The sequence below is a fragment of the Sturnus vulgaris genome, chromosome 10 (genome assembly GCF_052056855.1).
Source record: "Sturnus vulgaris isolate bStuVul1 chromosome 10, bStuVul1.hap1, whole genome shotgun sequence".
Classification (NCBI taxonomy): Eukaryota; Metazoa; Chordata; class Aves; order Passeriformes; family Sturnidae; genus Sturnus; species Sturnus vulgaris.
Window position 1 is genome coordinate 7,938,093 of NC_142252.1, and position 16,594 is coordinate 7,954,686.

General features: G+C 46.7%; 1 protein-coding gene across 1 annotated transcript in view; it reads right to left on the bottom strand.

The window, feature by feature from the left end:
- The window catches only part of EPHA4 (EPH receptor A4), a 104,419-nt gene extending 89,015 nt beyond the window's left edge, over positions 1 to 15,404 (bottom strand). The window contains exons 1-3 of the mRNA XM_014879547.2: positions 15,274 to 15,404; positions 14,293 to 14,360; positions 9,299 to 9,962 (exon numbers count right to left, since the gene is read on the bottom strand). Of these exons, the coding sequence (XP_014735033.1) occupies positions 9,299 to 9,962; positions 14,293 to 14,360; positions 15,274 to 15,364 (823 nt within the window). The 5' untranslated portion in view covers positions 15,365 to 15,404. The remainder of the gene's footprint in view (positions 1 to 9,298; positions 9,963 to 14,292; positions 14,361 to 15,273) is intronic.
- Between the last annotated feature and the right edge of the window lie 1,190 nt (positions 15,405 to 16,594).

The window sequence follows — 16,594 nt, forward strand, 5'->3', positions numbered from 1 at the left end:
AGGATACTTCAGAGATTAAGGGAAGGCTGGCAGATGTGCAAGATGCCAATACTGAAGCCACTGAAAAGAAACAGCAACAGAACTCTGCTATCTTCTGGTATCTCTGGTGAGTGAGACCACAGGAAGCCTCTCAAGAAACAGTCTCCATTTCAGAAGAGCTCCAAAGCCATTTTGATTACTGCAATAATCTGTTCATCGTTTTAACAGTGGAGGACAGGAGGAACCTCTGGTGCTCCCTGCACTGCCAAGGCAGGGGCTGTCCCTCCTCAGGGAACAGATGTGGGCTCTGCCCGAGGCCCAGGCAGGGAGCTGGTATCAGTGGGCAGGAGTCTGGCAAAGCACGGCAGAGAGCATCCATCCCACAGCAGCTGCTGCAGAGTGCCCCTGCAGGTGTGCAGGCACACGGGCTGGGCTCCCACGGGGAAGGCAGAACCACCTTCTGCAGTTTGTCAGCAAACACAGCTGGATCTAAGCATCTCCTGCTACACTGCCCCCAAGCATTTCTGTGAAACAGTAGGGACTGCCCACACACCCTCTTTTTAATTTGTGTTTACTTGTCTCTTCAAAAAGCCCAAAGAAATCTTCTACACGCAGCAGCTAAGTACAACAAAACTCAAGCATCAGAGAAGGAGTTCAGCCAACTTGTGCCCTGCAACTGATCTCCTACTTCTCCCTCCACTTTCCTTCTAATCCTGTTTATAATTACACAAGCTGTCTGATCTTCCCGAAGCTATCAATCCCCTCGAATCCATTTTCAAATGGCCATCCTTGAAAGAGCCTGGGCAGCAGATCAAGCAGTCTCAGCTTGACACTAGCCACCCCACTATTGACGGCTCCCCCGAAATGCTGGGGTGCAGCCGGCCCCACCCCGAGCAAGGGCTGCCAAGACCCAGCCCCAGCAGAGATCAGGAGAAGAGAAGGTATTGATCCACTGCTTTTAACATGCTAATTTGCTGCTTCAGTCATTGCCAGGCTGGACACTTCAAAAGGAAACTGTTTTCAAAGCAGCGATGTCTTTTTCAGCAGCAGAAAAACTTAAACTGAAAACAAATGAATTCAAGTTCACAGTAGCACTCGCAGGTATTCTTCAGCTCCCCAGACAGAGATGTTTGATGTATGGAAAGACAGACTTGTTAATTAGGGTTATTAAAATGTGGCCTGGCAAAAACCTTCTGGGGTTTAAAATAAGAAAATCCACACCCTCTAAGTGCACAGTTTACTATAAAGATAGCCTGTACTTGTATCAAAAATATTCAGCCATAACCTCTGGAAGTGTTCCATTGATTCCCCCACACACGCACTTCTTAGGAGAAGAATAAAATGTATTTAAAATTAAATTTCTGAAATTCAATTTCTGTAATTCAGCATCAACACTGGAGAACATTTTGGCCTTTCTTAGCATTGATAATGGGGAAAATAAAGGCAATTGTTCAATCCCTTCAGGCTGCTGGGAACACACAGCAAAGGGCAGACAAAACCCTTGGTGTGACAGAGACATTATTAAAGAATTTCGGGAAGCAGCAGCGTTATTGACTGACGCCTTTGCTACCAACACTGGCCTTTCAATCACGGGCTAAATACAATGAGAGGAACGGATAAAATGGCAGGGTTTAATTAACGGCCTGAGCAAGTACTGAAATGTGTTACATTACACAAGTTTCGCAGGCAGAACAGAAATCTATTCAGTATTTTGTATCAGTGTTTGTAGCTCGCATCATGCTCCTAGGAAAACCTGATATGAACTGTGAAAACCAAGAGGAGATAACGAGCTGCAGTTCTGACCCACAGCGCGTTACCCTGTTTGCAAAGAGCCAAAAACTTGAATTTCCCTTGCAATATATCTTTATTTCCAAATGCAGGAAATGAGTTTAAGTCACCAAGCTCGGGCTGGCTGATCCCTCTCCTCCGGACCCTGGCTCACTGAGGCCGGCTCCAGCCTCCCCTGGGCGCTCACACGCCTGGCAAGGGAGGGAATTTGGGATGCTCTGACCCCCAGCCCCTGGGTACGGGGGACGGCAGAACCGACTGTCAGCCCCGACCTTTGCTCTGCAGCAGCATCACAGCAAACTCATTCACAGAAACAAGGCATGAGGAGATAACATCCGAAAACACAAGCAAAATGGAACTCGCTTCCTTGCCACTAAATTGTCAGCTTTATGGGACTTCATGCTGAACGGTAGGAAAAAAAATCCAATTTGCTTTGAAGCACATTAGTCTAACATCCTAATTATTGTTTACATTGCCATTTGCCTTCTATTAAGAATTGAATAATTACCCAGCGCTCCATAGTTTAAAAATACAAGCAAACAGGATTATCTGGGTAATTAAGACACTGTACTGCAGCTTTGTAGTGTGGCTGCACAAAGCTTTCACATATACAAGCAGAAGCAATAGGTATTGATTACCTTAGCTCAGATGATGTTTTAAGGATGTGTAAGATGGGTCCCTCATTAGGAAAAGGTGAGCAAAAACTTTTGACAAGTGAGGAGGGGCAGAAGCTATCTGCAGCTACATTCAGCCTTCCCTCTGGTCCTATCTCGGTCACAGACATCCTGTGTGCCTCTGGGAAAGTTACCAGGCTTCATCCCTCCGTCCCCTGGCTGCTGAGCATCCTTCCTCCTCCTCCTCCTCCTGCCCAGGACCCTGCCTTTGCCCAGGCTGCTGAAACTGCTGCCTCTGCACAGCCTGAGCTGGGCAGCACCAAGCCCCAGTGAATATAAAACCTGTCTGCCAGCACACCTCTTTCAGTGGGTTTGTACAGATTAACTCAACGTTGGTGAGATTTAAACTCCCTCATCTAAGGGAAATATAAAAAGCAGACCAGCAAATGGGGTTTTTCTAGGCATCCATGACTAAATGAGCCAAAGCAAATACCAACTGTACAGTTTCTTGGTGTTTTTTTTTTCTTTTTTCCCCCCTCCAAACCTTAATAGCCCATCCATATTGTACTTTGAACAGCATGACCTCCCCTTCTGGGTGACTGTTAGGACAAAAGCAAAGTTTTTGCACGTTCCTTTGTTGTTTTAAAGAGCCTTTCCTCCATTTAATTATGCCACCAGGTTTCACACTGCGCAGTTTACTACCCCTGTGAAATTACCTTCAAGTTAAACACTAATTGGACATCCAACAAAAACGAAAACCCCCCACAACCATGTTTTTCCTTCTAGTTTCTTATAGGATGTAGCCCCAACACGATCGGGGTCCCAATTTCATACCACTGATTTATAAAGACACAAAATGAAAACCAGTCCTTTAAAGAAATACAGTACATTCATGCACCATGTGTTCTAACTTATATCAATAAACCTTTCAACAAACCCATTCTGAACAAGCCTGTGTTTTGGGAGCATTTAATGAGCCTCAGCTTTATTTCAAGCCAAAGGCAATTTTAAATAAAGTTGAAATAAAGAAAAGTTAAAAAGAAAAGAAAGCCACTAAAACCAAAAATAAAATAAAATATGGGTTCTTGTATAATCATGAGGCTTAAGAAAGCAGAACTTTTCTCACAGATTATTTTCATTCAATAAATAAAGACAGCAGAGCATTTCTGCATGTTTACTTACCCGAGCTCTGGGAGCCCCTTTTCACCACACTACAACCAAGGGCCAAGGCCAGCCCAGACAGCAAAGGGAAGAGCACTCGCCCAGGCCTGAGCAGGTACTCGGCACAAAGCACAGCAAATGTCAAAACGCGATGCTGCTTTTGGTGCCCTAAGTGCACGCTGACAGCCCAGAGGGGATCCCAGCTCCTGAACCCCATCACCCCAGCTGGGGCTGCAGCTGCAGAAGAGCTGGGTCATCTCTGGTGAACATCTGGACACGACACCCAAGGCATGACAGGCACAGCCCTGTCCCACACACCAGCTGGGAGGGAGCAGCACATGGGGCAAGAGATGGGGACAACCAGCCATGGTCAAGACATGAGGAGAACGCTGACAAATACTACACTGTCTCTCAAACAAAGAGAAAAAAAAAAAAATCAAAACAGAATTCATTTGCATTAAATCCAAATCTTTTGAGCTCTGCATAAACAGAAGATTTTGCCTGGCGTTTCCAAAGGAAGCTCTTATCTCCTTTGTGAAATGGGGAAATGGGTGTGCTACTTTGCATGAGGGTGTATACAAATGATGTAAATGAGGAATTTGCTGCATGCAAAAGGCAAAGCTGCCGACAGCTGCCAATCCCCATTCACAGGGAGAGCTTCCCTAGTCTCCAGCAGGAGGAAGGAGAAGGGAACCAACATGTTTGCTTCCCAGGGAGGTGAAGGAGGCTCTGAATATTCATAAAATGGCCGTTTAGTCATGGGAGTGTTAATTGTCTCTGATTCACAAAACTGTGTGACCTCACCTGCTCCCTGCAACATGTGAAAAGGATGTCCCATAATGGGACAAAACGAGATAAGATATTTATCTCACAAGTTTGGGGGGCTTTTTGATGCAGTCTCAAAAGACCTTAGAGTACTGCTGGGCATTTCTTTAATCACTACTCACAAGCACAATAAAGACCAAGCTCAGTGGAGCATATTATTAGACAGATAATAACCCTTACCCAGCCAAGATCTAAACACTGAACGCATCACACACTGGATGAGTTGTCTAGAAAGTTTTGGGTTGCCTTTTTTTTCTATCCTAAAAGAAAACACAACCCCGAAGATGGGCTGGAAGTCCCATAAAAGAGTACCCAGACCTACCATGAAATTCATTACCACCACAAAGCTCATCTGGCTTTGATTCTGAGGACTGTGCTTTTCACCAGTAACACACAGAATAAGGACCAGATATTGCCCCCCTGTGTACTAGCAGAAGTCTTGTCAGAAATTCAAAATGAAGCAATCACAGCCTATCTCCAAGCAATACATGGAGGGACAATTGTTTGACAACTGTAACTTGACTTCTGAGGAGGCCAGGCAGGAGAAAAGCAATAGAGCTCCTGCAATGACATTTAAATGCAGATTTTGAAATGCACCAGGTGGTACAAGAAAATCACAGAGGGAGTAACCCTCGGAAGATCTATTGAGCTACATGAGAACATAACATAACCAAATCAGCAGAGAAGAGAACCAACTAAATTTGGTTCAGACAGACTGTGTTTCAGTATCGCTCCCAGGCCCCGCCTGGAGCTTCCTGTAGTCTTCTCAGCTCCTTTTAAAACGTAACATGTTGAGTCTGTGCATTTTTTCCCCTGCCAAAAATAATCAACCTGAAAAAAAATCCTTCTGAAAGCTCAAATCTGCACAGTCTTAGTCACCCTTCTGATCACCCTTTTGTGCAGACAGACTGTACATCAGTGCTATTTTGACAAAGAAGTTATCTATGACTAAAATGGGAAAGTACACACAAATTATTTTACTTCCCCACCCTTAAAAAACCCACCATCCAAGAACCTTATCACAGAAAAACATATAATTAGACTGTACACTTGTGATGTAAACTGAACTGCTGCCTTCAATGATCACAGCCACTCTTCAAAGCCTCAAAGATAAAAAGAATCTTATCATTCAAATTATTACTTCTTAGGGATGCTCTTATCAAAGTTCGAAGGAAAATTCTAAAAACAGCAGTGATATGAAACCAGGACTGAGCCATATTTTAAATGACACTGGATTTTCTGCCAATTGGCCAATTCACAACTCAGAAAAAGCAAGTGTAGATGAAGACAAAGCTGTTGGCTCTCATAACCTTTACAATATCACAGTAAAAATCTCAACTGTCTCACATATTTATACTAAATGGCAGGTCTAAAATTGAGATTTGTAATTTCACAGCATCAAAATCATCACAGATGGCTACAGTCTATTGCTTCTTTAATCCGTCTTTTCTGCCTTCCTGCTTGTTTTCCCCCTCCTCCTTTGAGTTAGAAAGATATGTGTTTTATCATAAGGAAATAATAACTAAATCCAAACCACATTTTATTAATGTGTAACAAAGCAATTTACATAACAATGATGAGTACAAGTGAAGTTTAAAATTACTCTGTCTCAGCTTTGCCCTAAAGCACTAATTGCCTCAGCCTTGAGATGTGCCACTATTTGGGATAGTCATCTTCCCTCAACAATATTCCACATTGGTATTCTCCTAAATGGACAGCCACTAACACAGAAGATTTGAGGGAAAACCAACAGTAGCAGAAATAGCAAATCGGAATTTTTTTGGCATCTAATTCACAGCTACAAGTTCATGTGCACACAAAGAATCAGAGCTCACCTAAAATTTCTACTTATTAGGACCAATTTTGCAGAACCACTGCCATGACACCTGTGAAGCTTCCCAAATAAATATGGATTAAGTGCTTAGATCCTTTTCCTTCCTGTCCCAGGTTTTTGCATATATACACACACATGTATGCTCAGTAAGACAATCGTCATCAATAAAGTCAACTGAAAAAAAGCAGCAGGCAGAGAAAGTTTTTTGCCATCATATTCAAACACCTCCATACCACCAACACAATTTTTAAAAAATCCCATTTGAGGTCAGAAAGTCATTAACTCCTACTACAAGAACTTTAGATGTGAAAAGGCTTTCCATTACGCTTCCCACACACATATCAGAAATTAGGCAAAAGAATCTCAAGGAAAACATTATTTAAGAATTGGGAGGGTGAGTGAACTTGAAGCAGCTTTCAGGACAAGCCCAGGGCCAGCTGGTCTGTCCCAGCACTGTGTGACACGGAACAGGTCCCAGGAGAGGACAAGGAGCTCCAACACAGACTGGAGATCTCCCAACAAGTGCAATGCCCCAGTCCACTGGCTCTAACTATTCCTGCCCACTGAGCTTTTGTTAAACATTGAAGATCTTAATCAATCCTAAGTCTGACCCTAGGATCACAGGGGAAGATGGATGAGGAAATGGACAACCTCTGACCTTTCGTTGTATTTGTCCTGCCACAGTCAACCTATTGAAAAACAATTGAGGTGGAACCTGCTCACCAGCTCCCATCCCACACCAGAGCCCTTTCACAGCCTTTCCCAAACTCAAAGTCTCTTCCCCTGCCCCCAGTCCTCTGTATCAAAACCACAGGAATCCTCCTCACTTCATCCTCCTCCTCCCTTCCAAAAACCTGTCAGAGCAGAACATTAGCTAAACGATTAAGTTAAGAGTGGAAAGAAAAGAGGAAACCTCATTCAGTAGTGTCAAAGGCCAAACTGCTTTAACAGCCTCACTGGAAACCAGAGAGAAGCTGCACAGTTCTGGTGAGCTTCATGAATTCATCAGGAGGAGCTTTCCAGTTAACTGTTCTGGCTGGAGAATGGCAAATGTGAGAAGAGGAAACCACAAGTAACAGCTGATGAAATGGGTTTAGCACTTTCAATTACACGCTGGCTCGAATGCTCTGAAAATGACTAGCACAGGCCAACTTCATTGTGGAGAGCCCAAGAGACAGAACATTCCTAACACCTTTGTCAATATGGCATCACCTGATCTTCCTTTTAATTGGGAAACAGAAAATTAGGTTTCCTGAGCCCAAACGTCCCCAGATGCAGCTGAGAGCCTTTAGGTAAGCTGACAATCATCCCCAAGGTCTAGTCCAACACTACAAAAATAAGCTTAAAAAGCATGCCCCTATAACCACTGCCCATCAGCAAAACCTCAAGAGATTTCCCCTGAACAGCACAGGATTTGTTGGACAATTAGCTCACCACACCTGGGCCACTGACACTGAGAAATGGATGATCTGTGTCAATCAGAGTGATGCAGTGCTGACATAACAGGCCTTTAGGAGAAGGTGGAATCATCTCTGTGCAATAAACCAATAAATGCCTCCCCACTTCACTTCCTCCTCTCACAGCCCAGGCTGGTAAGGGGTCAGGAAGCTTTGCTCTGAAGTTATTGAGCTGTAGGAGTGTAACAGCATCTTCCCAGCCACCAATGGCTCCCCCGGCAGCACCCAGGCAGTACCACAGCCACAGGCTCACACACTTTGTGGCAAACAGGCTTTCAAGTTTGCATCTCACAGGATGGAAAAAACCAACAAAAAACCCAGAGTCTTTTACCCCAGACAGGATGCCCTGTCATTGTGCAGCTCATCTTTCAGTCCTTTCTAATTTCATCCCATGGAAATTTTGTTGCCACTATGCCACATCAGGCTTCTGTCATGGAGCAAAAGCTCAGGAAATTAAGGCTGAAGTTCACACAAAGCAGTTCTTTCCTACCAAAATTTAATTTCTATGCATAATGATGAACTTCATATTGACTGTAAATTACCATTTAAAAGAAATCAAGTAAGACATTCAAAAGACACCATTCTCTTAGGAGTCCACCACAAAAGCAGCCAGTTACTTGCTTTGCCAACTTGTTCTCAGTCTCAAGATGATAAAAACACACCAAGTAGATGAGGCAACCGACTCCAAAGAAGCTTTTCTATAAACATGGTTCCAAATCCCTGAAGGAGCTGAACACCTTCAATTCAGCACCCAGCAATATTAAGTTCACTGACCTGTGCAAGATTCCATTTAAGTTTGATCTTAATTTATGCTTACATGAGCAAGACTTTCAAAGCAGAGGCTAAAGATATTTTATTTATAAACTCTTCTCTCCTTCCCTAACCTTCTACAGCTTCTTTATCCAGAAAAGGGAGGCAAAGATAATATAGGTATTGAGGCTCTTTCTTTTAGGCGAAATCTGTCTTTTATACAAACTTTAATCCCTAATTCTGCAGCACACAGAATGGTGTGTGTGTGGGAGGGTGGGGTGGAGACTTTTAGCATTTCTAAGAGTATCCTAGCACCTCTATTATTTAACTGACAATAGAGACTCTCTCAGAAATGAAAATATTTAACAAAGGCAGCAGTGTCAAATATCAAAGGGTATTTAGTGCTAGAAATTTGCAACAAGTAAAACACTAAAGATTTCCACTTCCTAAAGTAGGAAAGTAATCCAGCTAAGATTCCTGTCCTGCCTCCCAGACTGGTTCTTAACCTACTGCATTATCCAAAGTCAACTTTGCCAGAATTTCCTGTGTTTAACAAAGTTCCCTTGGAAGATTTCTCTCTTCAAACAATAGCTCAACTGCACTGCTCTGCAGTCATCCACATTTTGGTGACTATCACAAGCCAAATCAAATTTAGGCGTCTGCTAGAAAATGTGTTTCACCTTCTGCCTATTACAGCAGTATCATTTGTTTTGCATTATATAATTCTTAGCCTTGCCACCTGGAGCTGTTGGACTTCTTCATTAAACCCCTCTGTCCCACCACATCCCACAGGGCTGCTAATCACTGGCTTTAGTCCATTTGCTCTCGTCTAGGATTCAATTATGCATTCCACTAAGCCCTAATGAACAGTACAATATGGCTCTTCCTACCTTGGCATTCTCCATTGCGCTCCTCGTAGCCAGCGTTGCACAGGCAGTTGCCAATGGGCACCAGCCACTCGCCATCTGCCCCACAGTACATTTTTGGCACATCCTTCTCTTCGGAGTTGTTGACACAGGAGCCACGAACCTCCACCAGAGAGGAGGTGTCAGCCCCAGTGATGGTGTCTGGAAACTGCGCCAGGTTCCGAACCGTCAGCGGGCACTTCTTGTAGAACACACGGACCGAGACCAAAGCAATGCAGGCACCGACGTCCTGGAAAGCCAAATAAAACCCCTTCTTGCTGAGTGGGCCCACATCCCGGATCTCTGTATTCAGCTTCATGATCCTGTCACCAATGTCCACCTGTGTGAAGCTCTCATCGGCAGCAATGGTGTCGATCTTGGCAAACTGGCTCTCGCGAATAAAACGCTCTTTATCGTTGTTTGATTCGTAGTAATAAAGGTTGAAAGTCTCTTTGCAAGTTCCCATGACACCAGGCAGGCTGTTGCAGTCTCTTAGCGTGAACTTGATTTCAATGTAAACCCTCTGAGCCCCCTCACGGGGAATCCAGTCAGTTCGTAACCAATTATTCTGACTGGGCTCCATCACGTTGCAGACTTGGTAGGTGCGGATAGGAGTGTTCTTCTCGTCCATGATGCTCACTTCCTCCCACTGCAGGGAGGAGAACAGGGAGAAATATACATCAGGATTAAAAGGAACAACAGAGCTTCACAACAAACAATAAGCACTTGTTCCATTACAGGGAAACAAACAGAGCAAAAAACAACCCAGCAGACCAAGCCATAGCCAGGACTTCAACTACTTGGACATTAAAGGAAGCATCTGTTCAGGAGAAAAATTCCAAGTCCCTCATGCCTCGAGGAGCGAGCATGCTTTTTAAGGGCCCTCTGAACCGATCCAAGAACGCTCCCTTGACTGACTAGGTTCACTTGCAGTACAGTTCAATCCACAGAACATTGCCTAGAGCAGGGCTACACACAAAACTTCACAGACTCACAGAGCAGCACTGACCTGCTCTGCAGTGTTTTCTCTGCAGCAGATCTCATGGACCCTGCCTTGCACCTGGGAATATCCAACAGGTGACACGGGATGGCTTAGTCACACAGAGAGAGTGACATCCACATTTCAGGCATCACTACCACTTACTTTAAAAACTCCTAAGCCATCTCTTATTATTTCTCTAGCTGCCAACTACTTTCCTGGCTACCAATATCCCAGACAGACTCAGTAAATTCTACTTTGGAGCTGGGCAGAAATAGCTGTCTACAGAGAACTGGGTCCTTGACTTGGGTAGCTCTTAAGAGAATGAAAAACAGGTAAAGAGACAATATCTTCTGTCTACTAGCATCACCACTATAAATTCATTATCCAAACAAAGCTTCTTACGAGTGGGAAGGCAAAAAAAAGAAGAAATACTACACATCTTTTTTTTCTGAAGGAAAAGTCAGGGAACTGCCAAATTCATATTATCAAAATCCCAGAAAGGTTAGCAGTGAGGGAAAGAGCTGAAAGATCAGGATAGCAGCATTCTTCAAAATTGTTACACCCCTCAAATCAAGTTCAGGCATCTTCAGAAGTGCCAACCAGGCAACATGATTATGAAACAACAATAACGTGTGTAATCCAAGGTCGGTAAGGAAGGACAAGATGCAGGTGTTCAGCATAATTAACTCAGAAAAGGAAAGCACACATATTCAACAGTTCTGAAAAAAGATGGTGCAAGTATTATCATAGAGAAGAAATTTTATCACAGTGCTCTACTGGAAGGGAGAGAGGGGAAAGTAGGGGCATTAGGAAAAAGAATAATTTCAGCAAAAAAAAAGCAAGACAGCAAAACCATAGCACTTCCATTTATATTATTCAATTTATCCTTCCCAATAAAAATATTAGATAATGATATGCTGACTAGGTTTGCAGGCAATACAATGAAGCATATAAAATTATCCTTAGAAAACAGTAATAACTTTAAAGAGACTTCTCAGAAGTGCTTTTCAGAACTACTGAAGCCATAGCTTTGATAAACAGAAGCCTTCTTAAGATGAAGGGGCTTCTTGTATAATATCCTGCATTCTTCTCCAAAGGATTGCTCTTATGCAAGTGATTTTTACTTATAGAGCTTCCAGCTTAGCTGAATCCGTTTATAGAATGACAGCAGTTAGCACCATGAGTCACTAGGAGCAGAAAGAATAATATTTTATTTGCTGCCTAGAGATAACTGCAAATTAAAATGAAGAAGGGGGGAAATCAATACTCAGCATGTCACTCCTTTCCAGAGAAAAGGAAGAAATAAATCTTAAAAAGTCATCTATCAATGTAAAGTGTAACATGTTGCTAGTAAGAAGACAGACTTGTTTAATTTAGAGCACCACAGAGCTAGTGCACTGTTACAATATTGTCTTTATGATCCATCACTTTCCATTCTGCTTATCTTCAGATTGCCTATGCTACCAATATTGTGTGTGGTACAAGAGAAAGGAAGAAGCAGAGGGAAATAATACTTGTTGATGGGATTTCCTTTAGTGCATTTACACAATGGAGGATGCTGCTACAGGATTCAATAGAGAGACCACTGAGGTCAACAGACACACAGCAATTGAATTCAGCGAGTTTTTGGATCATGTTCTCAACACACCCATCTGCTGACCAACACACAAATGTACAGAGCCGGGCTTATTTCATTAACGCACAAATACAGAACAAACCCAAGTGAATCTTTCTGACAGAGCTGAAAACATCTACAGCCCAAAACGTCCAGCCACTGTAAACGACTTGCAATTCTAAGTATGTGGTCAAAGCTGTAACTTTTTGCTTTCAAGCTGAAATTAAGTTTTATAATTGAGCTCTTCCCACAGTTTAATGATGCCGATTAAAACATTCTGAGCACAAAACCTGCTTTTCAACTGTGAAATACAAGAGTAAATCATTAATTACATTTATAATGCAACTCATTAATTCCTCCGGGGCTACTATATAGCTAGTCACTGCTAAATGACTTTATCTCCAGCCTTTCTTATCCACATAACCCTCACACCGCAGGAACAGTGCGGTTCAGATGTAGAAAAATACCTTTTTTTAACAGACAATAAAGTACACACAGTTACAGAAAAACAAGGACAAATTCTTCCCAGGAAGATAAAGGAGTTTGTTTCTGCTGCTTGAAATAAATCTGCAGCATATGAAGCAAAGTAAGTGCTTTCCAAGCACTGTAGCTCAGAAACAGACCATGTACTCTTAAATTTTTCACTACAGGCTTAAAAATAGAACACACGGATGTAGGTTTAGTGAAACGAGTCACGTCCACAATAAGAGCACACATTTCTCCTTCTCAAGCTTGCATGGCGCTTTCAGAAAAAAACATGTGGAGAAAGGGGGAATCCAACAGCCATTAATAATATACAGCTGTCCTCTGATCATTGATTCCACTGCTGACTTATTAAAACTTGTATTTTAGGTTCTGTTTTAATGCACAGTGTAGATATCCCTTGGAGAGCCGTCCGAAAGACCCCGTCTCATTAACCAGCATTTCCAGGGTGCAGGATTAACCAGGCAGCCCCGACTCTCACCGAGATAGAGCTGTACCTTTCCACGCTGTCAAAAGATGAGGGCAATTGCCTGCAATCAGCACTGAATGTGCACCGTGGGCGCTGCCAGAGGCCTGCCAATCACATCCTCACTCTCTGAAAAACCGAGTTTCGGGGACAGCACAGTGTGCTCAGGCGGAGCACAAGCCAGGACTGTAGTCAAGTTCACCCAGAACAACAATGGGGGAGCAAAACAATCCCCCATTCTCCCATGTTATGGTTATTCAGAGCTTATGCATAATGCATCACCAGCCAACGCAGCCCCGGATTCCTTCCGCTCACTGCTGTTTCCTTAGCTCTGCTTCTTCTAATTACGAGTGGGAACGCACACACAAAAAAAGTAAATTTGTAGGTTTTCTGAAGAATCCAGTGCTATGTTGTCCTGATCTTTGAGCACTTTCCTTTTTCAAACACTTTGACTTATTTACTTCTGCTTAAGGAGTTGAAGCTGCTTATACTCGTTTAATATTAAAAGGATTTGGGATTTTTTTTTTTACATGCAGGTTTAGTGTGCATTGCTGGCATTTTTTGTTTAAATTGTTCATATGAAGAAAGAAAAAGCTTTTCTAATTGCTTATTAAAAGAAAGTCCCATGAAGTATGGTCTCCTCCAGATCCAGCAACTCCAGAGTCCAACATTCGAAGGAGTTTCCCAGAGAGGACACCCTGCAGGTCGGGGCACAGATGAAGGAGCAGCAAGGAGCATCCAATCGTATAAAGCTAAACCAAAAAATAAAGCTACCTTGTGTGCAGCTGTCTAATCAAAGGAACTCTAAGCCCACAGTGAACCTCTTAACATCATCACACCACCACTGGGCAGTGCATTCAAGCAGCCTTCTGTTCAATAAGATAATTGTAAAAGTACATAAAAACAAACTCCAAGGAATCACAGTCAAACACTGGGTGCTCCAGTTTATCTGTTCAGAAACTAAAACACACGATGTTTACATCCTGAAACAGGACAACTGTCCCATCACAACAAAAGGTCTATCGTGTATATTGATCCCTACTCTTTCATCCAGAAATAGAACGGCAATTGCCCTGAACATCTCCCAGCCAAGACAGCCCACAGATAAAATAATAGCAGTCAAGAATGCCAATTCAGTCGGCAGATCACATTTCTTGTTGGTATTTCAGTTTTAAATAGGCATCTAAGCCCATGCCTCAACCAATCTCTTAATTCTGAAACCTCTTTTCTGCCCTTTTGGTTTCCACTTATTCCATGACAGAACTATCCAAAGGGAGTATAGAGTTTCTCCAACAAAGAGTAATTCACTTGGTAAGCCGGGGAAGAAATCTGACCTCCTCACCACAATCAACAATAATCGAGCCATTAGGACTCTCTGAAAGTTACTAATCACCCCCTTTACCCTTTTGATCAGATAGCGATTTAAAACTTACCCCTCCTTCCAGGGGACTTGCTATCCACCCCAGTTCTCCCTGAACTGATCTGGAATCCAGCAAGGTAACTGCAGAAAGGTACAAATAAAAGAGATTAAATTCCAGCTGCCAAAAGGCAATATTAAATAAACGGTTTACCTGAACGTTTCCATATGTGCGGAGCACGATCGCATCCACCTTCCACTTGAAATGAAATGTTATTTCCGACCGCGCCAATATCTTAAAAACACTCCGAAACTCTCTCTGAGGAATCCCACGCTCGTTTCCCGGCGCAGCGGAGCCGCTCAGGGGCGCGCAGGGAGCGGCGGAGTCGCGGCACACCTGCGACAGCCAGCGGAGCGCCGCTCCGAGCGCTCGGCACCGCACCTCCTGCCGCCGGGGACAGCGCGCCCGCATGTCGGTCATGGGCCCAAAGTCGATACTTTCCGAGAGCCCGGGAGCACGGCTGGGCACCGAGAGATCAGCCAGGGCCTCCCGAGGCGACCGGCGCCCTACGCCCACACCGCGGGACAGCCGCGGGCTTCCCCCGCGGAGCCGCCGCCGGATGGTCCCGCAGAACGGGATGAACCGGGGCCCCGGGGAACGGCGCGGAGCCGCCGAGCGCTCCCGGGAGAACCGGTTCGATGAGCCGCCCTCCGTTCCGGGGCCGCCCCGGCGCCGCTCGCGGGAGCGCTGCACCCGGGCGGCCCGGCCGGGGCAGCGGCGGTGCGGGGGACGCGCGGGGCAGGCGGCGACCGCTCCGCCCCGCGACACCTGTGCCGGCACCGCGGGCGGCCCCGGCAGCGCCGCTCGGGCAGGTCCGCAGCTACCGGACGGGCAGCGACCGGCCGGGACAGCGCGGGGCAAGCGCCGGACCGGCGGCGAGCGGAGCGCCGTGGCGGAGAGGGGACGGGACAGCACCGCTGCCAGCTCCGGGGATACCGAACTTTGCCCCGGCACCCCTCCGGGAGAACGCGCAGCCCGGCCACCGGCAAGCCTCACCTTCGTTGGCGGGATAGACCCGTGAGCCGGTGACGGCGCCGCAGACGCCGACGAGGAGCGGGAGGAGGGCGCAGATCGGGACCCCGGCCATGCCGCCGCCGCGCTCCGGCCGCGCTATCCCAGCGGAATAACTGCCTACATGGGGCGCGCGGCGCGCGCTAGACATTGCCAAGGGGGCGGGGCCAGCCCGTCCGTCAGGCGCCTCAGCCAATCGCCGCCCGCTCCGCGCCGCGCGCCCCGCCCCGCCCCGCCCCCCGCGGGCTCGCAGCGCGGGGAGCCGAGCCGAGCCGGGCCGGGCCGGGCCGGGCCGGGCTCTCCGGGGCGCTCCGGCGGGGCCGTGCGGCGAGCGCTGCCCCAGCGGGCGGCTACAGCGAGCGGCCGCGGCCGGTCCGCGGGGTCTGCGACTTTATCAGTGTCCGAACTCCGAAAGATGATGGAAAAGGCGAAAAGACAAAGTTAGGAGAGACAGACTGGCGGGGGAGCCGCGGCCGTGGCGCGCACACGGACGTGCCCCGCGCCGAGCCCGCGGCGGCCCAGCGTCCCGGGAGCGTCCCGGGAGCGTCCCGGAGCTGCCGCTGCCCCGCCCGGCCCGGCGCCACCGTTGAGCAACAGCGCCACCTGCCGGGAGCAGCGGCTCCCGCGGCTGCGGCTCCCAGGGCCGGACCGGGACGGGCAGGGATGGACAGGGATGTGCAAGGATGGATAGGGATGGGCAGGGACGGGCAGGGATGAACAGGCACGGACGGGGATATGCAGGGACGGACAGGGATGTTCAGAGACGGACAGAGATATGCAGGGACGGGCAGAGATGTTCGGGAACGGCCAGTGCGGCGGCCGCTCTGAGCCCGTGTGAGCGGCGGAGGAGCGGCCCCGGCGCTCATCGCGAAGGTGCCAGTCGTTCACGCTTTATGCACCGGGGCAGCGGCTGGGCGGGGCGGGCTGGTGGGAAAGCCGGGTTCGGAGCGATTCCCTCTGAACGCTAAGATCCATCGGGACGCTCAAGCTCGTGCGCTTCCCCCTCGTCCGCAGCCGTACACAGCACGCGTCCAGCCGAGCCGTGCCCGGGGACACCTGTGTTGGCTGATGTCCTTCGGCTGTCCCCGGGAACCTGCGCTGTGCAGCCACAGCCCCGCTTTGCTTTGAACGCTCCGAACGTCTGACTTCTTAAAAAATACTCTCTAAACGCGCCTTGGCAAAAAAAAATCGTAGTTTTTAGAAGCCCGCTAAGCCTCGTGTGGGTCAGGCAGCTCAGTGGGCTGAGCACCGCCCTTGAACAATCCATACTCACAGAGCTGTCCCCGGACCTGTCTGTCTGTCGGTC